This window comes from Camelus bactrianus, chromosome 17 (assembly GCF_048773025.1).
Source record: "Camelus bactrianus isolate YW-2024 breed Bactrian camel chromosome 17, ASM4877302v1, whole genome shotgun sequence".
Lineage (NCBI taxonomy): Eukaryota > Metazoa > Chordata > Mammalia > Artiodactyla > Camelidae > Camelus > Camelus bactrianus.
Genome location: NC_133555.1, coordinates 11,464,727 through 11,491,794, shown reverse-complemented (window position 1 = coordinate 11,491,794; position 27,068 = coordinate 11,464,727). Strand labels below are relative to the sequence as shown.

Genomic DNA, 27,068 nt, shown 5'->3' with positions numbered 1-27,068 from the left:
TTTTCTGCAGAGCATGGATTGTCAGGAAATAACTGATAAATTTCGCTTTTCCCTTTAACTTGTATAATCAGAGTAATTTCCTCCCAAGCTTCTTGGGGAAAATGCCCACTTTTTTGGATAGAAATAAGAGACAGTTTAACTATAGGAGCATCTGCCTAGTTTTACTCATGAGCAGGAAGTGAGAAACAGGCCCTCTTCCTTCGGCGACTGCTTCCACTGCAGTAAAGTGTTAGGCAGATTCCGCAGGGATCTCATTGCTCAGGCTTGTACCCCTGAAAGATTCACAAAAGAAAAGAAGCGGAGTGAGAAAGTTTGAGATGAAGCGGTTTCCCTTCCCTTTAAAGCAGTGTTTTTCATGACCAATTGTATGGCTGGTGGATTGATGGTCTTTGGTTTTTATCATGATCTGTGACCTGTATGTCTCCACTTGGTCATTCATTCCCAAGGTTTTTCCTATAGTTTAGTGACTTCATGATGGTCTCTTGATAGGGGACCTTTCAGCATTTCTTCAGAGAATATTTACACTAATGTTACTTGAATGTATCTGATTTGCCCTCTGGGGTGGCCCGTTTAGGAAGAAGACTGGTACAGTGAATTACAACTTGCTAATTTGAATTTTCAGAGGGAGGGAGAAAAGCCTATGAAGTGAAAGTTCAAACATGAAGAATCATGTTTCTTTCTGTCAAAACTGTGATGATCCGAAGTCTATCAAGTTATAGAATTCTCACACTCGGTGAGGAACAGATAATTGTATGATTTAGCGCTGACGAGCTGATAACAGCCCTGGTCACAAATAGCAACAGGCCCATGCAATTTGCATGATGTCGTTTCATGTTTCCATCAGCTCAAGTGCTCCCTGGGGCAGGTGTCAGTGGGTGAGAGGCTGTTTCTTTTGCCAAGCAGTGAATTTGTTTCATGTGCTGATTGCATTCCAGTCTTAGTGCATCTCGAAACTTTCTTTTTAAGGCTCAGTGCCCTTGATTAGAGACCTTTTCTTAAAGTTAACATTTTAGAGTGTCCCTGGCCATTGAACACACAAAGGTCCTTGGTCACCAAGATGGAAGACAGTGTGCCATGTGGACGAATACAGGAAAGTACACCCTGCTCCAGCAAGTCTCTCCAGCCACCGTCTCAGTGTATTGAACAGGAGGGAGAATATTGCTCAGCAAGTACTGATGGGACACCTAATATGCATCAGATGTGTTTTGGGTAGTGTGCTAGAGAGCCGGAGAGAGACTGAGATGATGCCTGCCTCCACTGAGCTTTCATTGGGGGAGGGGGTGTGGAAGAGGGACAGTAAACCAAATAGCACATACATGAACAAAGTGATGGCAGGTGCTGGTGATAATCACTGTGGGAGACTTGGTATAGAGGTGATGTGATGGAGAGTAACAGAAGCCAGGTGGCAGGCTAGTCCAGATAAAACCCTCAGGGAGGTCTCCTCGGAGAAGGTGACCTTTGAGTCCAGTCCTGGGGAACGAGCATGCTGAGGGCGAAAGAGCATCTGAAAGGCAGCAGCAAGTTCAAAGGTCCTGAAACAGGGTGAGCATTCAGGTGTTTGAAGAGCAGAAAGCAAAACATGGTTGTCACAGTGTAAGCACACAGCAGGGATGAAACTAGGGGTCTGGGCAGGGACCAGATTCCAAAGGGCCATGGAAGAGCACAGTGAAGAGTCTGTGTTTTATTCTAAAATTTACGAGGCCAGATGTTTTGTTTTGTTTTTTTCTGAAGCCTTTGTTTCTGTTAGTGTAGCGTAACTAGGAAACCAAAGATAGAGGATGCAGCTGCCTAACCGTTAACACTCCTGAGTCAGGATGATATGCGAAAAGAGATGAGCTCCCGTAGAGAAAAATGCTGGTAATGGCAGCTTGCGTTTTAGGGCCCCTGTCTCCCGAGGGGAATGACAGGATTTATGATGCTGTATCGCACTAATCATGGCAGCCTCCTGAGTCCAACAGGGGCAGATTTTTATGGAACACACAGGGAAGTGCAGACATTTTAAATTGGGTTGTTCTCCGGCTTCTTAAATGGCATGAAGTTCTAGATAAAACAGATAGTGTCAAAGAAATGAGGAAAGAGAAAAAAACTAAAAGAAGAAATAAAAATAGCTATCAGGAAAGTCATACACTGACAGAGAAAAGGGCAGCAGAGCAACCTTTATTTTCTTGTAGAGTCAGGAAAATAATAGCAGAGGGGTGAAAAAGTGTGAGTCTCAAGTAGTCAGTCTGATAATCGAGAGGTGTCATTTCATTCCTGTTACTTAATTCAGTATAGAAGAGAGACTAAATATAGGGACTTCTGGGTCCAAGAAGACCTGGGGTCTAATCCACATTCTTTCTTATACTAGGACTGTGATCTGGGATGTTGATTTTTTTTCTTTCTATAAAATGGGATTAGTAATAATTCTTACCTCACAGAGTTGTTGTCTGCATTTAATGAATGAATTCATGGAAAGCGAGAAACTGTGTTCTTTATGTAAGCTAGTTGAAACGGGTCTTATATTTTCCTCAAAGAGTTAATATTTGCCAAAGTGATTACATTCCTAAAGCAAACCCACAGAAGCCTCCTTAACGTGTAACATTGATTATGCTATTTTAAGTTTTTGCCTAGGTATTATTACTGGGGAAAAAATGATATAGTAATATGGTACAGAAGAGAAAGAGGAGGGTAACCTCTTTTGCTAAATGCAGACTTGCTGATCCCAGACACATTTGTCTTTGGCAGTCTCTGCACCCCTTTTCTCATCCCCCCTTTTTTTTCCCTTTTCAACTTTTCTGCCAAAAATAAAATTAAAAAGAAGAGCAAGGGAGAAACTGGTATTATTTATAGATAGTTTTGTTGGTATGTAACTATTTCAGTAAGAAACACCTGTGAAGAAACAGCAGCTTTAAGAGTATTTTTAAGTCACTAATCCTTTCTTGAGCTGTCTCAGTCCTACTGTACCATCCCCATCACTTCATAGATTACCTTTCTTTTTTTTTTTTTTAGTTAATCAAAATATACATTCAAAGAATCTATACTGCTCTTATTTGTTTAAGAGGAAGCAATCTTACTGAATTCACTCTTCACTGTAAGTGACTAAGAACAGGGTAATGCATTTGCAGCCTTTTATGGTTTGAAAATGGCATTTCTACAATTCCAAACTAATCCCTAAATTATAGACTTTCATTGGATATGACTGATGGGGGTGAGAAAAAAAAATTCAGATGTTTGGAGGGAAAGCATTTTGAGGGTCAGATCAGCACCTGGGAGAGATCTCAAGCGTTCTTCCTTTTTTACTTTGAAACACCTGCCCTAAGGATTTTCATCGTGGTGTCTGTAGCAGTAGCATTAGGCTGTGAAGGAGCACGGTCCTGAGCCATTTCTATGAGTCAGTCATTTGTAAGTTGAGTGTACATCAGCTTTGGAGTATTGCTAAGGCCCTTTGTTATCTATACAAAGATATCCAGGAAAGAGATTCACTTTTCTTTTCAATGTCACACCACTAGCTAGAATCAGATTTGGGTCCCTTACTTTAAACTGCCAACAAATTGGGGTATTTAATGTCAGATCTTTAGCATATCCATAGGTCTTTGTTTCGTTTTACTTAGTCGTTGGAGAGAGAAAGTGGTTTTGCTCCACCAATACCCAAAGTGAAAAAGGAACTCAAAAAGTATTTGCTGAAGGTGGGCTAAACAAATCGAAAAATTAACAATGTAAGGAAAAACAAGATACTGACAAACATCTATCAATATTTTATATGTGTATATACTTTTTTTCAAGTTCCGTTTATATCCATTCTATTTTCGTCTGGTATGCAGTGTAAACTTCTAAAACTTTAAGCTCGGGTAAATTTATATAATCAGTAAATAATATGATGTTTCCTCTTTTACTTCTGTTTTAAAATAATATACTTTGTATCCTTTATAAAAGATACACAAACATCAGTTTTTACTGTTTTATGAAAAGGGTGTTTCCCACCTTGACATTAAAAAGGAACAAAAGCTCTCTCAAAACATATCATCATAGGAAGTTCTTAAGGAAAATTATCTGAATTCAGTATATATGTGTGCATCTTAATTGTTAAGTCACACAGAGAGTACAGGCCATGCATTGGAGAGGAAAAGGTATCTGGCTCACTTCAGCACCCATCTAGACGTGAAAACACAATGAAGACCAGCAAAAGAAGATACATGTTTTAAGTCTTATCAACATATTTTGCCACAATGGGATAGATCTGACTAACTCTAGTGTTAGTTTATCTGGTGGAAATTTGGAATCACTAGCTTTCCCCCAGTGAGCTACTTTCTGTAGCCTTTCCTTTGATGCTCAGAAATGATCATGATAGTGCTAACATTTATAGACTTCTGACTTTGGGCCAGTCATTGTGTTAAGTGCTTTACATTCATGGTCTTAATCTTCAAAGAGTCCCGTGAGTTAGGAATTACTGTCCTGATATTGGAGATGAAGAGACTGGGGTTCACAAGAGATTAAGAAACTCTACCCAAGTCATACAGCTGGAGAGTGAGAGTGCCGAGTTTGCCAGCACCTTCTGACATCAGCCAGTGTGTTAAACCATTCATGCAATTCTCCCTCTAGCTGTATCTTCTCTCACAGGAAAACCCAGTCACCCCTGCCATTCTCACTAATGGCTTCTTCCTTCTTCCCGTGGAAAGAATGTCAAAAATGTGGCTTTGCAACTCATAAGGTTTTGTAAAGTTAGACTTAATTTCAGTAGGAGTCTCTAGAATCCAAGAAACCATGCAAATGTACATGCACATATGCACCCAAAGAGCAAACGGCCGAGTCAAGACAATTTCAAATATGCTGCATGATAATTGGTTTTTAAAGTTATGACCCCTGCAAATACCTCTTTTTGAAAAAAAAATGAATGGTGCAGTCATCGTTACGGAAATTACATTTATAACAAATATATCACTTGACCATTTTTCCAAGCTGATATTGATTTTTTTTTTCTATTGATTGCTTCTTTCTAAATTGGAGGAAGCCATAACAAAGGCAACTGGTACTGACAATTTCTTATTCTGAGGACACCCTGTGAGAATGAATAGAATACAGGTCTACCCAAGTCGGGGAAATAAGTGAATTAGTATTTCTTTCTTACTTCTAGTAAATAGTACATGCATTTAAAAAATATGTGCATAACTTACGTGGTTAGGGTGTCACTTTTCCTCTTTCCTTTTCTCCTGCCCCTCTGTGGATTCTTGACAAACTGTGATGTGTGTTATTATCCCATTAACCTTTCCTGGCCATTTTAAAACTAAACTTACGCTCTTCTCTGGATGGTCCCACTCAGAGTGTGAATGGTTTCAGCTCTTCCTGTTTGTGTGTGTTGTGGATAGTTCCTTCATGATGCCCTAAAAAAGTTACTCCTTACTTACTGTTGTTACATCTCAAAAATTATCTTTTCCCCTCTGTTGTGTTTTCCCTAAACCACATCCAGCTATTTTTCTTGTAAGCTACCTCTTGCCTCTTCTAAACATTTAATAACTTTCCAGACAGAAAATATATGGAGCTGTTCTCCCCCCCCCACTCTCTGATTTACTTGGTGGTCTGAATTCCCAATGTTTTCATATATTAAGGCATTTTTATTATTTATCACATATTGCAGCTTTAAGACCTTTATACACTTTCACTCCTCAAGGGATTTGGCTGCTAAATCACTTCCTCTGTGCCCTCAATGAGCTACCCATTCCAAGTACTATAGCATATTTTTTTTAAATCGCACATAAAAATAAAGTGCTAATATTACATTCTACGGTAGAATAGAGGACACTCTTTACGCTGGAAAATATGATATGAAAAAACATCTGCCACAAAATTGTGCAATTTTTTAAGTACATGATTTCTGAGGGAAAAATGTATGTACAATACTGATGAATGAAAACACCAGAAAAGATGCCTGCTCATTTTTTAAAAGTCTGAATCACATGGCAATGAACCATATACAAAGCTGGAAGGGCTAGCTGGTTTGAGAACTCACAGGACATGTATATTAACTCCCTGTCATCCATGTACATCATTTGTTCTGCCATGTCTGTAGGACCTGGCTGCACAGAGCTAAAGGAAATACAACCCACCTCTCATTGTTCAGCTACCTTCCTAGCAAGGCAGAAATCCTGCTTTTTAATAGAGTTGTTTATGATTGTTTTCTCCTTGATCAACTTCATCGTTTGCACCTTATGTCTAAAAATCCCCCCATCAGGTGCTCACCCACACAGAAAAGCAAAGAAATAGGAAATTTGGAATCAAATGTACCAACTCATCACATTGTACATTGAAATGTGGATTTTCTTAGAGCTTAAAATTCATTCAAATAAACTGTTTTGTTCTTTTTTTTTTTTTTTTGTCTCTAGGATGTTGAGTAACTAGTTTGAAGCCAGTATTTTTTTCCACATGGCTTCACTAAATCAGCGGGGAAGTGTTAGATTCTGGTGCTTGAGAGCAGTGGCTTTGGAGAGAGACAGAAGAGTTTGTATTCTTCTGACCACTTCCTTTGTGAGTGGAGAAGGTGCTGAACTTCTCTGAGCATCAGTTGTATCTCCTGCAAATTGGGAGTTAAGACTATAAGGGGGTTAAGTGGTATCTGAATGAAAAGCTCTTAGCACATGACATGACCTCAATGCATTTTGCAAATAGATACTCCTACGGCTATTGGTGTTACAGTCATAGGGACAAAGCATGATCTGTAATGTATCCCAGCTGTCTCATAATGCCTGTTGCTACTGGTCATTACCCAATACAAATCTTTGGAGGTAAAAATGACCCTAATAAAACAATATATATGGCAGTATTTCTGGGAAAGGCCTGGCCACGAGTGTGCAAGTCTCAAAAAAAAAAAAAAATTCATTCATACACATAGCTTTTTAATTTGGAATTATCATGCTTCTTGCAATTAAGACCTGGATGGATAGTCATATCTCAAAAGACCGGTAGAGGACCTGCCATCTTTTCTTAAACACGTCTGTAAATATTGTGGCCTTTGAGTAGCCTCTTCAGCTCTGTGTAGAGTGTGTTGCTCTTCGAAACCCTTTCTTAAATGGAATGATTGAGATATGATTTGCCACTGGATTACAGCCTTCCTCAATGGGCAAAACAAACATACATTAAGCACCAAACTTGTAGTGTGAAAGGCTTTGTGCTTTTCAACTATTATCTCATTTAATCTTTCCCCATAATTCTTACTTTAAAACAAAGTACATTTGTTCTCATGTTCTTTATGAGAAAATGAAGCCTAGCCCCAGGTCAACAACACAACTAATACATGGCAGAGATGATTTTCAGACTCAGCTTTGCCCAAATGCAATCTTTCTGTTTACTGTGTAGGTCGGGTCTGCCACTTGGAATCTATTTCAATTAACTGCTAAGGATCCTGTCTAAATATTTTCTCAACTACCAGATGAATGTGATTTTTTTTTCTAACTGACCAAATCCTATATAACTGCCTGGATTCAAAAACTAAAAAGAAAGAAACAGGAATCCAGCTTTTTTAAGCTCAATAAGGACAATAAGAAAAAGAAAATCATTGTGTATATTCTCATTTTCGTTCCCATTTCTTAATGCTCTCTCTCTAGTCAGAACCATGGTGAATTTTGCTGAGATAAGACTTGATCTCCATTATCTATCATCTCTTCATTTTCCATGCAACTCTGGAGATTGGATGAGATGTCCGTATAAAACAGATGGCTTATTCTAAGAACTTATATGCAGAAATGACAATTTCAAATGATTCAGTGCCACTTTTGGGGATAATGGTTTACAATATTAATGCCATAATGAAGTTTTCCAGCTCTCTGGTTTCATTGACTTTGAAGGCTTCTATAAGCCATTTCCTTAAAGAGAAGAAAAAAATCGTGTCCTAGACTCACCTGGTGCTCATTGAATAAAAGGAAGTTTATTACATCAGAGTTATAATTAAACTGTAGTCATGTTTTGTACTGAGTACATGCATGTCATACCTTGGCTTCAACAGTCTTCTGGTTCCTGTGATCAGGTGTTATCTGTCAGTACTGCCCACTAAACTCTTGAGTCCCTGCTGTGTTCTCACAATATTTGTATCCTGAGCTGGAAATGAAAATTGTTATAAATAATTGATAAAAACAGTAACATATGTGCTTAACAGTTGCCTAATTCCAGAAAAAAAGCTGGTAATCGAGACATGGATGTGTATAAATTTCTGTAACGTTGGATCCTTCCCTAAAACCAAGTCTGAGTGTGGAAATCTTCCACTTGGTAACTGCAGGAAGGCTGCCAGCTCCATCACTAGCTCTATCACTCACTGATGTTGTAGCCTTTAACACAGTTTATAGTGCCTCTCTTTTCTAGTCTGTGACATGGGGAAATTAATGGTACTTAACTCATATAATCATTGTTAGGATCGCTTGAGATAATCATCATAAAAATTATTACCAATATGGCCAGCATGGACAAAATAGTCAGTAAACATTACTGAACTTTGATGTGCACAGCTACAGGGCTTACAACCCTCCAGAACATACTTGGCTTAGAATAATCCTCACATCCAATAAGAGGTTATTACATCAAGTGTTGTAGACAACAAAAAAGTGAAATGGCACTTAAACAGTCCCTGGTGAGAGGATTTACACTTGGAAGGATGAAAGAAAAATGATTTTTTTGAATGATAATATGTCTGCCACTTAATTAGATATATTTCTTGCATTCACTCATTTTTGTTGGTAACTGTATTTCCTGATTCTAACTGTGATCTTTGGGTTCGTAAGGTCTTATCTTTCTAACCAGATTTGACCTCCTTGAGAAAGAAGAACTTTCTTCCAAATAGAAACTTAGACAGTACCTTATAAATATTTAAAAAGACACAAGAACTTTAAGATAATTATGGATATGTGTGTATATATGTCTGTTTATACATTGTATACAGTGTGTGTGTGTGTGTGTGTGTGTGTTTGTAGAGAGAGTCTTATTCTAGGTATATATAGAGATACCATACAACTGCATACAATGGAATGGTTTGTGAACAGAACTATCAGAAAACATGAACTTACATCCTGATAATGATATTTAATTACAGAGAGAAGTTGGGGAGGTCACTTAACATCAGTAAACCTCAGTTTCTCCATCTAGACCTGTGCTGTACAACAAAACTTTCTGCAGGGGTGTAAACATTCTGTCTGCTGGCCCGTGTGGGAACCAAGAGCTACATTTGGCTCATGAGCACTTAAAATACAGCTGATGTGACAGAGGAACTGATTTATACATTTTATTTGATTTTAACTATTTTTCATCTAAATAGGCACATGTGGCAGGTGGCTACCTTACAGTATAGACATAGAGTCAAGAAGGATAGTCCAATAGCCCAGGAAAAGAGGCTGAAGTTGAATTTCCCTGGTTTGGGAACTAGAGAGGCTGTTTTTTTGACAGAACACCATTCTATTTTGAAATAGTGTTACTCTCCCATAATGTCTTAGGACTTTACATTTTAAACCCCTTTTCCTTTATTTCTCCCAACAGATCTTGAGAATTTTAAAACAAGAACGAGGAGCACTGTGTCTGTCCGCCAAGGTCAGGGGATGGTCCTGCTGTGCGGCCCGCCAGCCCATTCTGGAGGTAACTATGGATTGCAGTGCTGACGTGTGCACACTTCACTGCCTGCTGTTTTTCTTGCTGACTCTTCTCCTTCTTGGCACCAGCTAGGGGGATAGTGTCATTTGTAGAGAGTCCCAAAGTCCCTCCGTGTCAAGGAATCATCGTTGTCCGTGCCTCCCATAATTAGGCTAGGAAAATATCAGGTCGTGCAAATGTCCCATCCCACTGCGGTCTCCCTGGCGCAGAGGAAGGATGCCCGAGTCCATCAGAATCAGAATCCCGTTGCTTGGTAAAGCCACGTAGGTAAAACCACCAGTACTTCTTCCATCTTGATTTTTTTAAAAGATGGCCTTGCTTCATTTCATCTCACTGTTGGTCTGTGAAGGGATCAGACCCAGAAACCAAGTCCCTTGACCACAGAACCCAAGATGACTTTGTGAGAACGCATAGTGACCGCATCCCTTAGGAGTGCGTTTGAGTGCAAGGACCTGAAAACCCAGCTCACTCGGGCTTCAGCAGACTCGGGTTTGTGTGGATCTCACACACAAGACTTCCAAAGTTTGTAGCGTAAAGCGGGCCCCACTTCTTGGGACGTCATCCAGAACTCAAGCTCTTTCTCTGTTCCTTCTCTGAAGTCCTGAACAGAGGGCATGCCTCAGGCTCCGAGTGCGCAGTGCAGAGAGGCAGGAATGGGGCGAGACCAGCACAAATGTCAGAAGTCATGTCAAGGTGCCTTTGTAGAATGCAAGGTTGGCTTTGCTCGAGGACTTTTACCTACTTTTCATTAATCACCCCAGTGGCAAAAGGGACTGAAAACCCAAGTATTTTATACAGATACATGATGGCCCTAAAAAATTTGTGATTTTGTTAATAAGGCAGAATGTGGAGAGAAGCTGTGTGGGCAACTTGCAGTGTCTGCGGGAAGGATTAATGACGACAGAAAGGCAAATCTGATGGTGTGCACAGAGCTCAGTAGGGCGGAGGTTTAGTCGTTAGTGACATTTACTAGGGTTCCACTACACTTTGTGATAAGTTTGATAAACTCCGTTTGTGCTCATTCTGGCTAAAGTTTAATTTGATATTTGCCATCCTAGTTATTACCTTCATTTTCTATTTGCCTTTACATGCGATTAAAAGAGGAAATATTTTAAACTGAGAATTGGAAACACCATTTTCTTTTTGTCCTATCTCCAAACGTTTTAACTTTTCCTTCTCACCCAGTGCCCCAGCTAACATTTTCAGCAGGAAAAAACAGTTAGCAAAATAGCTAAAAGGCTTGCGTTTCAATGATGATGAATTTAAAAGCAGGAAGGAGAAGTCAGGAGCCCTCCAAGTCTGGATGGAAGATGTGTAATTGTTAGGGCTTTTGGGTTTTGACAGCTGCCAAAGAATCCAGATGAGATTTCAAGAGTTTGTGTTCTGAGCAATGGATTTATTCTTTAGGACTTCATTTTTACCTCCAAGTTAGCATCAGAAGCATTAAGTTTGGAGTCCAGGATAAGAGTCCCAGCTCTGTTTCAAATCATTATTCGCTGTTGGGCAAATGGGTTCAAATTTCGTATGTCACAGTTTACTTCTCTATAAAGTGAAGAGATTAAAGGAAATCTCTCCAGCCCCTTTTAGATCTATCATTACATAATAATAACTTAATAAAGACCACATGTATTTATCAAGTAGGTTTGCATTATTGAAGTCCTGTCCCTTATAGGAGGAAATCAATTAACTGGACATATACTTCAGTTAAAGTGAAGTTCACTCAGTTGAACCCTTCTCTTCTTAGCGTGAACTCTGATCAAAATAAGAATGGCAGATTTTGCTAATTTCTTCTGCAGTCTGCCTTCACAGCGTTAAGCTTTCATAACATGGCAGCAACTCTGAAAATTAATCTTGGAGCATATTGAGGAAAAAAAACAAACCACTCCTCCCAGGTATAACGATATCTCTGGGAAAGGCAAAACAGATAAAGTGCTGCTGGGCTGCTGCACCGTCATGTACCTGAGACCCTTCCCCTTCCCACTGAGAAATACGTTAAAAATTTCTGTAGACAACCACTGAAACATGCTCGTCTCTGCTGGCAGCAGTCAGCAGCTCTGAAATCCAGCTCCTTGAGTTGTGCTGACATTCCTGACAGTCTTGACGGGGAAAGACAGGGAAATAAATATTCTCATTATGGGCTCTATTAGAAACCATGTGCTCAGTAATCCTGTGCACAAGGCAGGCAAGGCAAGAAATTTACAAGGAAACAACAAGGTGGGTCTTGAAGGTTGTCAGAGCGCTGTCTCAGACATCCGGCCTTTTAGGGCAGTGGAGTCAATGACTATCCCATGAAACTCCCCCGATGACTCCAGACCTTCCAGTGCAAACTGTCCTCTCATTGCTGTGATTCTCTCACTGCTTCTCCGGGCTGTGATGCCCTTAAAGCTGGCAGAATCACCAAGAGACGCTGGACATACCGAGCGTTTTAAACCCAGCATATGGTAGCCCAGTTTCTATTGTAACAGATCATGCAGAGGGAAGAAAATGAGTCAGCCTTTTATGGTGTCAGCGGGATACTGAGTAATGGCATGAAATCCATTGTAAGGGATGCTGCACATCTGAATTCAAAAGCTGTGCAGTGTCAGACCTTCTTAGGGTAATGCAGAAACGAGCAGCAATTAATCTATTTTAAAAAGCATTTCAGTCAGTAGGTATTTCCAGGGCTCTACCAATCACTTTGTGTCGCATCTTTGTCACCTCTTGGTTCATAGATGCAAACGCAGATGTGGTGTCATTGCATAGATTGTACTCTTAAATCTTGACACCAACACCAAACAGTAGAAATCACCATGGATGATGGGGCTCTGGTTGCCTCTGATGCTTCTTCCCATTAGAAACAGAGTTTGTGGAGATCCAGATCCTTCACCCTGCTGTCCATCCTCTCCAGGGTCATTTGGCAGCCGGACTTCCTGGTCTTTAACCAAGCACTCATTAAATAGGACTAGAAGTGAGGTACTCTGAGATTCTTCCTCTGAGCGTGCTGAAATTGCCAGCTTACTCACCTGTGAAATCCTCATGAACTGTTCATCCAGGGAGGTTTTTGTTTCCACCTTCCTTTTCTATGTCACCAAGATCCTTGCTACTCAAAATGCGATCCATGGACCAAAAGTATCTACCTCTCCTTGAAGTTTGTTAAAAAGGCAGAATCTTGGGCCCCACACAGGGCCTACTGTATCAGAATTCAAAGTTTAACAAGATCTCCCGCTGTCACATGCACATTAAAGTTTGAAAAGCCCTGAACTCTATCTGTGGTTCCCATGCACACACCTCACTCCCCTGGCCAGAGGTGTGCAGGGAATAAGAAGCATCCCCAGGGCAACATGTTGAAGTCGCAGGTGCCTAGCCCTTTCCCGCTGATGTTCTGACTACATAAATCTGGGGCAGCGTCCCCAAAACTGTTGTTCCCGTTGACTCTGAGGCAGCACCAGATTTAAGATCCACCCACTTTGATCACCTTCTACAAAACCAGCCCAGGTTCACCCTGCTGAGGTGGAGTACTTTGATTTCCACATAAAACCCAAGCAGAAGGGCTGAATGTTTCTTCTATAGAATTCATGTTTAAAAGACTTTTAAAAAATACAATCACCTCAGGCTTTACCTTGGATTTCCCATTTTTTTTGTTGTTGTTGTTAAGAGACATGAACAACTAAGGAAAGCCTGGCTTTTTTCTCAGGTATCCATGTGAAGAAGTAGCATTTTACATTTCAGTGGCTCTTACTGCATTATTGTCAGTGAAACTGTGCCTTCCTAGAGTATAAAGAAAAAAACCACCTGATTCTAACTCTGAAGATTATTTTCATCGTTTTGGGGTTTTGAGAAACTAGCTATAATCGTCATCGTTGGATGCTTTTACACAGAACCCATCCCCAGTAAAGTGAGACCCTGTTGACAGGGCACGAGACTTGGGGACCTTACAGCTCAGCACTTACAGAGTTCCTTCCGGTGTTTATAATGCTTTAGTTTACATTACGTTATCTTTTGATCCTCCCAATAATCGTATAAGAAGTGAGGATATGTGTTTCATAGATAAGGAAATCGAAGCAAAGAGATTAAGTGAGGTCACACGCTAATCAATGGCAGGTTCAGGAGTTACCTTGGCCTCCAGTGTGCTCCTTTTTATTTTTTATTTTTTTTACAGTCAGGAGACAACTGTACAAACAGTTATTGGACTCTGTGTGCGTCAGTTCTTTGGGGGCCATCCCAGATCAGTTAAATCGGAATTTTTTGAAAGGGGTTCCTCCGACCATCATTCATGGTTTTAAAAGTACTCCAGGAGGTTGTGAGATGCAGCCAGGGTGGAAAGCTTGTGTCTCTGCCCTACAAAATCAAGCAGGTCTTGTCCCAGCAAAACCTCTCTATTTGCAAACATCTCCAGGGTCCTAGAAATTTGATTTGATCTGGACACATCATGAATATTATGGCCTTACAGAATTCAGTCACGCCTTCCCACAGCATGGTGATTTCAGCTGGATATTTTGTCTTTGCTGCAGGATAGAGGTAAAAGCATGGAACTAGGGCACCCATGTTCTGATCCTGACTCTGCTAGCAACTTACTTGAGCCAATTATGTAACTTCTCTGAGCCCTGTTCTTTTTCTGTCTCCCTCCACGTACTCAGCTTCCAGCATCAGGATGTCACCTTCAGGATCCAGCTCACCCAGTTTCTTAATTAGTCCGCACCATGCTGACAGGTCACTGGGCTAGGACTAATCTTGCTGTGCTAAAATGAGCATACTTTATGCTCAGAATAATCTTCAAGACATCTGCATTCTAATCAAGATTATATAACGAATAAGGCAGGGAGAGCCTAATTCCCCACTCCATGCCTCATTCCTGCTCCTGCCCCAGACTGGCCCTCATGTTTACCAGTTTTACACAACGTTAGAGTTTCAGGTGCCTCTGTATTTGCTCCACACACCGTCCGATTCCACTGTGATCCACACATTTAGCTCTTGCCTTTATGTTTCACCCAAAGGTACATCCAGATTCCATTTTAACCCAACCCCAAATCTGAAACCGTAACACATTATCCTTTGGATTTTGAGTATGGGTGACCTCTAGGAAGTCGTTACTGGGCCCCACCCACCATATTAACCATATTAGACCTCGTTAGTACAGACATCATACTGGCTAGGTTCTAATTTTGTCACCCTGTGAATTGAACAACTGGTCACCTTCCTCAAAAAGCAGTCCCTCCCCTTCCAGCTTATTCCCTGTTTTCTCTCCTCGAGATTTCAGGCTCCCTCTCCTTCCCCATATCTTGGGTTCCAGCATATCTCTCAAATCTTTCGTCTTTGTCCTTTAAAACTCTCCAGTGTGTTGTAAGGATAAAAAGACATGATAGTGTGACAGCAGTTGGCACAATTCAAACTTCCAAACATTTCGGATTTTATTAATGAGGCTTGGTTTGCTTTTTTTTTGTTTTTTTCTTCTGCTTAAGCTTGAAATTAAAGTTAATCAGAAAAATCACTTATCTTTGAAGACATACGATTCTTGATTTACGTTCAGCAATTTTAAGTAGGCAGATATTTTTCAGCTATCTCTTCCAAGAGACTCGTCTGGAATCTGCATCTATTATTTACATACACTCATCATACTCTGGCATTGTGGCTTTATTAAAATGCTGATTTAGGCCTTCTTCTAACATGTGAAACTTTTTCTTAAAGACTCAAATGGCAGTTGAGGTAAACTCTCCCAACCTAGGCCAAAACCTGTGTGACACTTCGTGTTTGCATCTTCGGTTACTGTACAGTGTTGGTCTGGGCTCCGCTCTGTTTCCTTAGAAGAAGCAAAGCATTAAGCTGACCTCACAGGAGCTAAGATTTTTTAAAATATTACTGAGATTTTTTTTTAATAGACAGGAGAACAAACTCTTCAACTTATTTTAATGGCAATTTTTAAAAAGCAACTTTTGAAATTTTTAGATGGTTCTAAGATGAGCAGTCACTTCACTGTCATGAAAAGCTGTATTAGAGCGTCCCATTCTCAGTGCTGTAATGGTCTCCTTTCTGGCTGTAGTGGGGACATGGTTGGACGTGCATATGGGGAAGAAGGAAGGGCCAGAAATCCACTTTGGTCCCTCGTTCTGTGTGTAGAGGGAGGCGAGGTGCCCCTAAATAGACCCAGTTTAAAAAAAAATGTAAATAACAAATGATAAATTATGTTCTTAGGATTCTGAGTCCTTACTATTTGCTCCCCATCGAGGTAGCTGCCCTTTGATGTCCATTTCATGTCACCTGCAAACAGACTTAACCTGAGGGATGCCTTGTCTCCTGCAAATGAATTTTAGGACCACAAGCGTCCAGTGAATTAAGACTGACCTTCTGGGAGATCAGTGATTCAGAAGACGTTTTGTCACGAAGGCAAAAAGTAGCTTCTTGTCATCTGGACGTGGAGCCCCAGGAAATTACGTTTAAAATGTTGGTTGGGCTGCACTGAAATAACACTTCTGTTCCAATCTTCGGAGTATCACAGATCAGCCAGACTCGGGGAAACTGCCTTTTATGATGTTATTTCTATGGAACATGCACTTTGAGTTCCATTTCTAAGCCAAAAGCTTTATATTTTCACTTAAATAGACATCTATTGAAATTCAGGGAAGACAGGCCAATATTTGGTTAATGATAGGTTAACACCGTAATACTGTTGTTGTTTTTAATCTAGTATTAGACATTGTTAAGGCAGTCTTGTCTGGTGCTCCTTGACTCTCCATGTTCCTTTGAAAGATACAAACCTGGACTCTTTCTTCTAAAATGTAATAAGCCAGTTCCTCCCTTTTTTCTCTCACTTTGCCAGTCGGAGGAGGTCACAGCACGTGAGTGATTTAATCAGAATAGAGTAGTGTGAAACGGTTTGGAAAGTGATGCTTTTCTGCATTTATTAAACCTCCTCTTTTTCACCCATTGAGGGGGGAACAAAAAGCCATGTTGATCAGGGACTACTTGTTATAAAACTGTCCGAGGTAAATGGCCTGGTGAAATGTTTCGTATTTGGGAAGAGGGTCACTAGGATTATTTGTTCTTACTACACCCAATGCAGGCTCCATTTCTCTCAGTCATGAGAGATGTAGCTCAAAGAAAGGATCGACAAAGGAAACTAAAGGCAGAAATGAGGCCCCGTGTGTCTAGAAGAATGGCCAGCTTCCCCACCACTGGATGTGACGAGCAGAATTGAGCTGAATATTTCCCACGTTGGTTCTCTCCAAAATTGGTTAAGCATATTCTGTAATGCTACTGACATACTTTTTGCCTTTGAATTTTCTTGTCAGCTCTTTAAAACAACTTGAGTGTTTCATGACTATCTTTCAAAAGAATGCCTCGATGTCAACAATTATATACACTTATGAGCAGAAAAAAATGAGTCTGTCTAAGCAGCATGCATTCCTTGGTCGGAGAATAATTCTAGACCTTTTATAGCCAAGCCCCCAGTCTCTTAAATTCATCTGTGTAGAGAATTGCTGGTCTGTTTTCAAAGATTTGTTCCCCGGGGGTGGTAGCTATGTGCTTTCTACCATAATTCTCTTTTTAGTTCTAGTAAGAGAAATGTTTAAGCCACTTTTGCATCTACAGCAAGTTCCAGGACATAGCACGTAGACTCAGCTCCTTAGCAAATAGCGGCTAATTAAATTTCTTTGTGTTCAGTAGCCTAAAGAGGATCATTTAGTTTTTAAAAAGTAGCAGAAGTAAATTCCAAGAATTTTTTTCTATCTCTTCTTTTCCTCCTTTACTTTTATACAAATATTTCCATGTTCTTTATTTGGCAGAAACCAAGGATTTTAGTTAATTAATGATGGCCCTAATTACCCAGCTTTTCTCCTGGTAGTTAATCTGTGCTTAATTTAATGACAGGAGTATTTGTGGATAGATTTAAATTCAAGTTGGGAATGGCTCTATTTTCTTTTTAAACATTAAAAAAAAAAAAGGATCAAAGTGATTATCTTCAGATTTGAGCCTTAGAACTGGAGGACCATCGATCCCTCAGAGGGAGGGTCAAACACATTAGCACCAAAAGGGGATGGCATTTGGAAAGTGAGACTTGATCTATAAAAGCTGAATGATCTCCAGACTGCGATCATTCAGCAAAGCCCCCCTGCATGCAGAGTTGCCTCTTAGAGTTGTCCTGTCCCAGAAAACAGCGAAGGATGATTCTGTGTGGAAATCCAGGTGCTAGTTGGGATGTGAAGAGTGCAAAACACATCACATATCCAATGGAGTGCTACCAGGGATGAACCAGCTGGAGCAGAACAAATGATCAACACTGATCTTGCAACAGCTTGAACCTGGCTGAGCATCCCATAAATAATCCAGTGGACAATCACTGCAGGATATATGGGAGGCATTCTTGTTTTAATGCCCCCTGGAAATCTGAATCTCGTCTTTTCAGCTGAAAAAGAAATGAGCAGCTCTTTGGATGCATTTTCAGCCACGAGTCGGTCTTTTGTCAGGTCAGTGCATCACGATGTTACATTGAATTAAGCAGGATAGTGGTGCAGCACATCGAAGGAGGATATGCTGCCTGAGCACTGGAAACCTGGAAATAGACTCTGGTTGGGAGAGCAGAAATCGGAAGTCTCCAAAGTGGAATATTCACCACTGTGAGGGATCCTGATCCTTGTGAGTGTGACAGCACCAGTGAAAAGTTGGCCATTTTTCTGATACATTTCTTTTGAACTCATTCGGTTTTGGTTTTAGACATTTAAGAAGAAAGTAACTGGAGTAGGTCAAATCAGAGACCAGACAACACTGTGCATATGGGCAAGTGATGTTCACTTTGACAGACAAAGAAATTTTTGTCTAAAAGTAGGTTTATGAATTCTGATTTCAAAGGAAGCAATTTAAAGTGGCTGTATAGTCATCAAGGAGAAACAATATGGATGAAAAACTTTTTTAACCAATCATGCTTATCCAAGTAACTATATTCACCAACAATTTTGGCATTTGAGGTGTATAGAATACATAAAGATTTTCAATTGAAGTAGCAATGGTTTTGCAGAGAGACCAACTCTGCCTACATTGTGAACTAAAAGAAATGCCAGCTTTTTAATGCAGAGGCTGATTGGGAGCATGTTCATGATGTTTTGTGTAGGTATGGGCGTTCACGTAGCAGTGGGCAGCCATCGTGTATCGAGCCAGGAAAGCTCCTCCCGTCCCTGACTGTAACACACCCTATTTTTCTCACATCAGCCAGTCGCAAGTTAGCACATTATCACAATCCTCACTGTCAAAATTAACCTCTGGAAAGGAGTTGTGTTACAACAACACTCCACAGGAATTCATAAATCCATATAGCAGGCACAGCTGGAAAGAGGGTTATAGTTGATAACGTAGCATTTCAAAAACATCCAAAGAATCTCTACGTTGCAAAGTAATTCGAAATTTGTACACTTTCTTATTCTATCAAAGCAGCCCATACATTAGGGAATACCTGGGAAGTGCCAAAATACTTCAGTTTGATAGGTGTTCGAAATACAGTTTCTTATCATTTCATGCAAACTCAGATTTGGCTTTTGAAAAGATAAATGGGATTTTTAAAATAAATAGTAGCTGCTTTAGGTGTTATGTATTTCCTCCATTTGTGGTTCCCACTTACTGATAAATGAGGCAGCGGTGAGATGCCTCTGAAATCAACACCCAAATATGACAAAAACATCCCCACACCTTCTCTGGAACTTCTTCTGTTTTTTGAGTTTGTTCCCTGTATCTGCAAGCCAGCATTCCTTATCAATGTGCAATTCCAGTTTATGTCGATGACATTGTTGTGATGAACGAGATGTATGATTTAGGTCCTAATGGAGTATGTACATTGGGATATCAAGGTTGAAGAGAATAGACGGTCTTTGAAAAGTGAAAGTGTTGAACTCTGGCAGCATCTGTCAGATGCCAGGCGTTTTAGTAGACATGGCAGAGACGGGAATGAGCAAAAACGGAAAGGTTCCTCTACCAGGGGACTACAGGTCTGGGGAGTAAGAGGCTTATCATGTAATCACACTGGGATGTGTGCTCTGGGTTGTGAGGTGAGGGAGGAACATAGTTCAGTGATCTCATCATGAAAAATCGAAGGATGTGGTTTAGTCTAGGAGAATGCGTCTCTGAAAAAGTAGCTCTGGAGCTTAGAATTTGAAGGATGAACGGATGAAAGGAGGAAGGAAGGAACAGTATTATAGACAGAACAGCAGTGTGTAAGTCTGCAGTGGGGAGGTTGTCTGGCCACAAGAGAAGGTCATTGTGGTGAGACCTCCAGAGCAGCAGGAAGAAGAGGATGCATCTGAGTCCAGGATGCAGGCAGAGACTAGGGTATGAGGTGGTGTGAAAAATTGGGGTGGCTTTCCGAAAAGAAGTTAGAAATTGCTGAAGATCTTTTGAAATAGTGTCGTGAGGTAAAGGATGAGTTAGGGTGGAAGGAGTGTTCAAATGGGTTCTGGACAACAAAAGCTGACATTATTACCCAGCTTTCTATGAAAAATGGTGAAAGAAGCAATATTCTAATCAGACTAGAAGCAGAGGGTAACCATCAAAATTTGTGCTTGAAGAATCACCTGTAAGTGTAGCACAGACAGGCCAAATTGAGACGTGACCACCGGACACTGTCTTTGTCCATTCGCGCTGCTGTAACAAAACACCACAGACTCGGTGGCTTGTAAACGTTTATTCTCACAGTTCTGGAGGCCAGACGTCTGAGATCAGGGTGCCGACTTGGTCCGGGGAGGGCTTTCTTCTTGGTTGGTTACAGGCACTTTGTGCTGTGTCCTCACATGGTGAAGGCACAGGGAAGCTCAGTAGCACCTCTGTTATAGGAACATTGATCCCATTCGTGAGAGCTCCACCCTCATGATCCGTCCCCTCCCCTGAGCCCCACCCACTACTACCATCACCTTTATGGTTTTGGATTTCAAGATATGAATTCTAGGGGGACCCAAGCTTTCAGACTAGAGCAGAGACTCATAACTAAAGAACTAAACTGACAACAAAGAAGATAAAAAGGATACCTTTAAAGCCTTCCAGCAATGGCCACTTTGTATCACTCTGTTAAATAGATATCAAATCTGGACGTCTAATTGTAAAGTCTAATGTCTGTTCCCTTATTACAGAGGGAACATTTTTCTAAGGAATCCAGAGGAAATGCCCTACGATATACATACTTAACAACACACACACGCACACACATACGCACACATCCACCACTAACCATCTTTTCCCCTGCTTTACATTACTAGGAAATCAACAATCCCAGCAAATGCATTTAAGAGGCCAACGTGGCATATTGGGTGTGGACACAGGAAAAGGGTGATGCCGGTTCACCCTGAAAGTAGAAACTGAAGCAACAGGAAGTTCCATCTCAGTGCCTCAGAACCTTACTAAGTCAGCGATAGTCAGATACCAGTGTTGAGAAGGGAAAACTGGCTCTCAGATTGCCTTAAATGTAAGTTCTGAGACAGGGATTCTGGAAGCCCCCCCTCTGGTCAGTTTGAAGGCATAGAGGGATACACACGCTTTTGGTTAGTGAACCACAGACCAGGGTAGACTCACAACCAATGTTAAAACACAAAGTTAAATAAAAAAAACTACTCCACCCTGCCGACCTAAGAAAATATTCGGTGGTAAAAAGAAGGGAGGGGTGGGAGTGGGGAAGTGTTAGCTGCTGCCTGAGGATGCAAAACAAAACAGACACCAGACACGCATGTGAAAGAGATGCCTTAAGAAGAAAAGACAATGAAATTAAAAGATGCATCTCCGTTGTGCTTTCAGTCAAGTACAAGAAAACAAGGATTCTATGAAACAAAGATGATCATGTGAAAAGAGAGCTGACTGATTCAAACTGGGGTTTAATTAGAAATGAAAGAATTAAAATCTGCAATGCAGACTCAGTGAAAACCCAAGTGAACTTTGTGGAAAATTGAATTAGTGATACACATGACTAACTAAAGTATTTATTTTAAATATGCAAAAGGAAAATATAAAGATCAGGAAGCTTTGTAAATATGGAAGTTAGGGAGTAAAGAGCCAACCTCTACATAATCATTGTAATTGATAAAGATATGTGATCACTGTATACATACTGTTTTATTTCATATCTTACCATTTCATACTGTACTTTCTCCTCTTTGAGAGGGAGCCAAAAGTTATTGTGATATTCTTTATTTTAATGATTAAAGGAAATAAGAGATCTAGGTAGATAAAAGAACAAAATGTGTACCTTCCAAGTTGCTGTAGACAGTTCAGTCAAAGAAATTGTAATCTATTAAAGCAAAGACCAAAAGAAAAAAGTAGGAAAAAAGCATAAATAAAAAATACACAAAATATGGCAGATATGAGTATATGGCTTGTGACAGAAAACATAGAAGTATCATTTCCGTACTTAACATGAGAGCATACAGTTGAATTAAAAATGCGTATGATCTAACCAAAATCTGATGGCATTTTTTCCAAATAAAATATCTATTCTCCTAATAAAGTGGACTCTATAAGAAAAGAGGGTATAATTATGAGTTTAGGACCAAGTATTATTTACATGCAAAAAACACTAAATGGGGAAAAGATACTTTTTATTATTAAATACACAAGCCCCAATAAAAACATTCCAATTATATTATTTTAAGCATCATAAAATATATGGTCAAACTTTATAATGCTAAACATTTGGAAATAGGAGAAATTACTGAAGCCCATTTGTTAAATAACTTGAAATTACTAAATTTATGAAAAGCGTACTCTGAAGCAAGTCAGTAACCTTAAATTCATTATTAAATAAGAAATTCTGGAAATCAAAATCAATAAACTAAGTATTTGCCTCATGAAGTTAAAAAAGAACACAAAACAAACCTAAGGGAAATAGAAGGAAAGAAGATAAAGGTTGAAATTAGTGAATTAGGAAATAGAAACAGTACACAGGAGAAAGCACTGAGGAGTTTTGAGAGAAAAAAGAAAAAATAAATACAAATGCATTTCTCTCCAAATGTAATCAAGAACAAACAAGAGAAATACAAATATAGTCGGCCCTCTGTACCCACAGATTCCACATCCTCAGATTCAACCAACCAAGGATCGAAAACAGTCAGAGAAAAAAAAATTCCAGAAAATTCCTGAAAGCAAAAGTTGAATTTGTTGCTTGCTGTCAACTATTTACACAGCATTTGCCTTGTATTAGGTATTACAAGTAATCTGGAGCTGATTCAAAGCATACGGGAGGATGTGCATAGATTATATGCAAATACTACAACATTTTATATAAAAGACTTGAGTATCCATGGATTTTGATATCTGAGGGGGGAGTACTGGAACCAGTCCCTCACACATCACTAGGACTTTACACAAAATAGGAAATTAAAAAGAGCATACAATTTTGCATACAAGATTTAAAATCATAAGAGAACACTAGGTACAACTCTATGATCATTTGAACATCTGGATGAAATGAACAATCTACTAAAAGCAGATAAATAACAAAATTGAAGCTAGAAAATATGAATAGACTAATTATCATGGAAAGAGTTGAAGGCTGTCAAGAATTACTGTCTTCAGGTGTTCTATGTGATATATTTTATAAAGAAATTCTTTCAAACTTTTCAGGTAATTCCCTTGCCACATGATTTGTTTCAGAGCAAAGACAAGATGAAGAGCCCCTAGTTTATTTTATGAAATGGGTCTGACCCTGGCATCAGAACCTTACAAAGACAGCCAAGGTGGAAGTAGTCTCACTTATGAATGTTAATAACACTGATATAGTGGATAATATATTTCAGGCACTATTTTAAAGGCTTTACATGCATTGATTTAATTCTTACAAGAACCTGATAATAAAAGTGCTATATGTATCCCCATATTTTTACAGATGACAAAATCTCTAAAACTGTTTAAGTAAATATGACATTCCTCAACAACTCATGGACAACCATTTATGGATATGTATATAAAATGAGCAAAAAGTTTTAAAAGTACATAGATAACTCAAAAAGAGTTATGCTTAAATCCTTTCCATATTCTAGATTAAAAATACAAAAAAACAGAGTTATAAAATAAAACCATGATGAAATGTAGAACCATACTCCTGTGTCCTGCTAAATGACACCCAGAGAGGGTAAGAGACAAGAATGAAACAATGTTGATAATTTTTGAAGCTGGATGATACCTGAGGGTTCATATACCATTATCTCTACTTTTATAATTGGGATATGTTGGAAATTTTCCATAACAGGAAATTTCAAAATACAAATATATGGTCAGATTTCATGATCTCCAAGATTGCTTCCAGCTCAGATTTTAGATGATTCTCCATTGCTAATTACCTCTTTCTCCATGGAAGCATTTTTGTACCAGCCTCTGTGGTAAGAAGACGTTTGCATTGCATGGAGGAGTTTCTTCATTTGTGGACACATGGGTCTCCTGCAAACCATATAGCATTTTATTACTTATTTTCAATTTGAAAATCACTCTGGTTATTCAAGTTAAAATAGCTGTCCTTGCTCCCCTGTCTTGAGAGATGGTTATCACTAAAAATGCCTGGATTGGCAGTAATCTGCTTTGCTTCTGCCTGGAGCTGTTCTGAATCTCCAGCGGCAGACCTTCACCGTGTTACTGGGGCAAGTGTGCAGTGATGTGCATTAAATCTGCACTGAGCAATGTTCAGATGGCTTGACTTTCTTCAGGGAATGAAAAAAATAGACATATAAACACCCTCATTCCCCAGTGGCTCTGCAGCCTAGTTAAGAGAATTGCTGGCGGGGGAGAGCATTATGCTAAGAGGACTAGCTCATGTTAGGTTAGAAAACTTTAAATTCAAGTTGACGTAGCTTCTCTTTTTATTTCCATCCCCATCCTAGCTGGGGACATGCAGTGTTTGTCACTAAAAATCAACCAACGAAATACAGGGTGGGGATGGGAAAGTCAGTCGTCCAAAGCCTGAAAGCTGATGTGACCTGAAATATATCGTGTGTTATTTTGTAGCAGATACCACACCAAATTTGCTTTCCACTGGTAGACCTTCTCCTTTTATTTTCAGCAAAATCCCACGTACCCAGCAGCAATCTTTTAACAGCAAAAATGCAATTAACACAAGTTATCTCGTGATGTACCAACATTCCAGACAGTTCATAAACAATTAAGGGTCAAGTCTGAATTAAATCCACAGGTTCAGGGCTAAGTACATTAGAGTACAGCAGAGAATGCTGTTCTGCCAGTTTCTGACCACAAGTGACTTCATTCAGCAAACCTCGTATTAGGTACTCCCCTCTAAAGCACCCCATGGGACTTTTCCTGTTTTAATGTCAAGGGAAATCCATAAAGCTTAATGTATAGAAACTTCCGTGTGAATACTGTAGGGTAGGAAACCTTTTCCTTTCTTCCCTCCAGGTCGTTACGCTAGTCTAATAATTAAACTGGCATACAACAGATTAACAGGAGAAAGACATAGCTAATTTTGTATGTACAGGAGTCTATAAAAATATGAGACTCAAAGAAGTGACCAAAGCAGGGAGCTTTTATACTTTTTAGACAACGAAACAATAAGCTTGCGGAGAATTGACAAGCCTGAGCAGTTTAAGCTCAGGGTAGTAAATTAGTGAAGACCTAACTAGGTTGGTTTATGCATCTTCCTCGGCCCTAAACTCCCTGTCTCTGGTGATAAGGGTTGTCTCCACCTTGTGGTACAGGGAAGGTACCCTTCACATGGGGGGTGTATTTCCTGCTTTCACAGAGGATGGTCAGTGTGTCTCACTTGCCCTGATTGTTTCTTGAGGAAGTTTAATTCAAAATAATCGATATGCCAGCCTGGCCCACGTTGAGGTGATGTATTTTGCTCTCCTTGGCTATACTGAAATTTTCAGATTGAGGATGGATGGGGTCATTCAAAGACAGAGTTGGCCAAGACTAAACATAATGCTCCCTCTTCCTAGCTTTCACAACTCTCATCTTTGCTGTGTACGACTATCTTTAACATGAGTTACAAGCACGTGAAAGTGCCCTTCTGGACACCCTTTGACGTACAATCTACCACAGTCCTGTCCCCACAGAAGCTGGGAAACCCTCCAGGATTAGCTAATTGAAGAGTCAGTGGGCTTTTATAGATAGTGAGAATGAGAAATATGAGAAGTTTTAAGGGTTTCTGTTGACTGGTAGGAGGTATTTGCTATTCAGACCCTATGCCTTGTAAGAAAAAAAATTAAGAAGAATTTGGGGTGTTGACCCTGAGATGTGTAATTCATGCATGGCTCTCGTGAGCTGCTACCTCTTAATCACTCAGGAGCCCCATCTCTTGAAGCAGACTAATGATGCCCTGCTGACTGTCGCTCCACCAGCGGCTCTGCCTTCAGCACATCTGTCAGCACCACTCCCCAAGGGGACTCTATGAAAGCTGGAAAGTCTGACATCCGTACATTAACTACCCTGTGACTTTCTCCATTAATAATGGACTGTCCCGCTGTAAGCTGTGAGTTTCCTCCCAGTACCGGCTGCTTTCCCTTTTATGTGCCACTATGCCTGTCATCAGAGAGACGGCCGGAGAAAAGACATCTGGCATCTGTAACTCATAGGGGGTTCATAAAAACTAAAGCAGGTAGATTGTTCTCGCAAATGAAGTTCCTGGAAATACTGAAAGATGAATGGCGTTCTAATGGCCTCCTTCCTGTAGCTTGGTGACAGCCTGTAACCAGTTTTAAAAAAAAACCTACACCCACACTGACACACACATTCTCAATTTTATTTAAGAGATATGTTTCTAATTGTGAGGTTGAATCCTTGGAGATAGAGCCAATTATTTTGAAAACACTATTTCTATATCTGCTAGAGAATTGTCCTAAGACATGACAGCTAAATATGTTGTCAAGACTTATTTTCCCAATTAATTGTTAAAAAAGGATTCTCTGAAGTCAGTCAGATTAGCCTTCAAGATTTTGGCTGAACTGTTTCTTAATTTACCTTAGATGTGGATAAAACCTAAGGGCTAGAAAGAGAAAATTGGAAACTCACTGGGCTAGTAAGTCAAGTTTCTCCTTTTCTCCAAAAACAAAAACAAAAAAAAGAAAGGAAGGAACAAAAAGAAAAAGAAAGAACAAAGAGGTGATCAGAACAGAAATATGTTAGACTCCTGGAGGTGAATGATTTTTATTTCTCTAAAGCTTATGAAGATTGAGAAGTTCAACCCTTCCCTTGACAAGTTACTTGTCAAGTTGCTGTAGGAATAAGTTACCCCAGCCAGAGCGCAGAACAGGGCTCCAAAACGTTCAGAGACCATACCAGAACTGAATTAGAGTGAGCCAGATGTATAGTAAGGAATGGTGAAGACTGGTAAACATGAAAGCATCCCTGTTATTAAAAAAAAAAAGAGGCAGTTGATAGTAGCTACGATGCAGCCAAGGGAGTGTTCATAGGCTCAACTAGTCAACATGACATGGGTCACACTTGGCAACTGGCTCACTGAAGGAGAGGACACAGTATGTGCCAACAGAGCAGTGCCAGACCCTTCTCTTCCATGGGAGTCC

At 39.9% G+C, this 27,068-nt stretch overlaps 1 protein-coding gene across 5 annotated transcripts in view; it reads left to right on the top strand.

Moving 5' to 3' along the window:
- CNTN4 (contactin 4) overlaps positions 1 to 27,068 on the top strand; it is an 814,349-nt gene that overhangs the window by 593,341 nt on the left and 193,940 nt on the right. For all 5 annotated transcript variants that reach the window (XM_074344450.1, XM_074344446.1, XM_074344447.1 and 2 more), the window contains one exon: positions 9,490 to 9,585. In XM_074344450.1, coding sequence (XP_074200551.1) covers positions 9,490 to 9,585 — 96 coding nt within the window. The remainder of the gene's footprint in view (positions 1 to 9,489; positions 9,586 to 27,068) is intronic.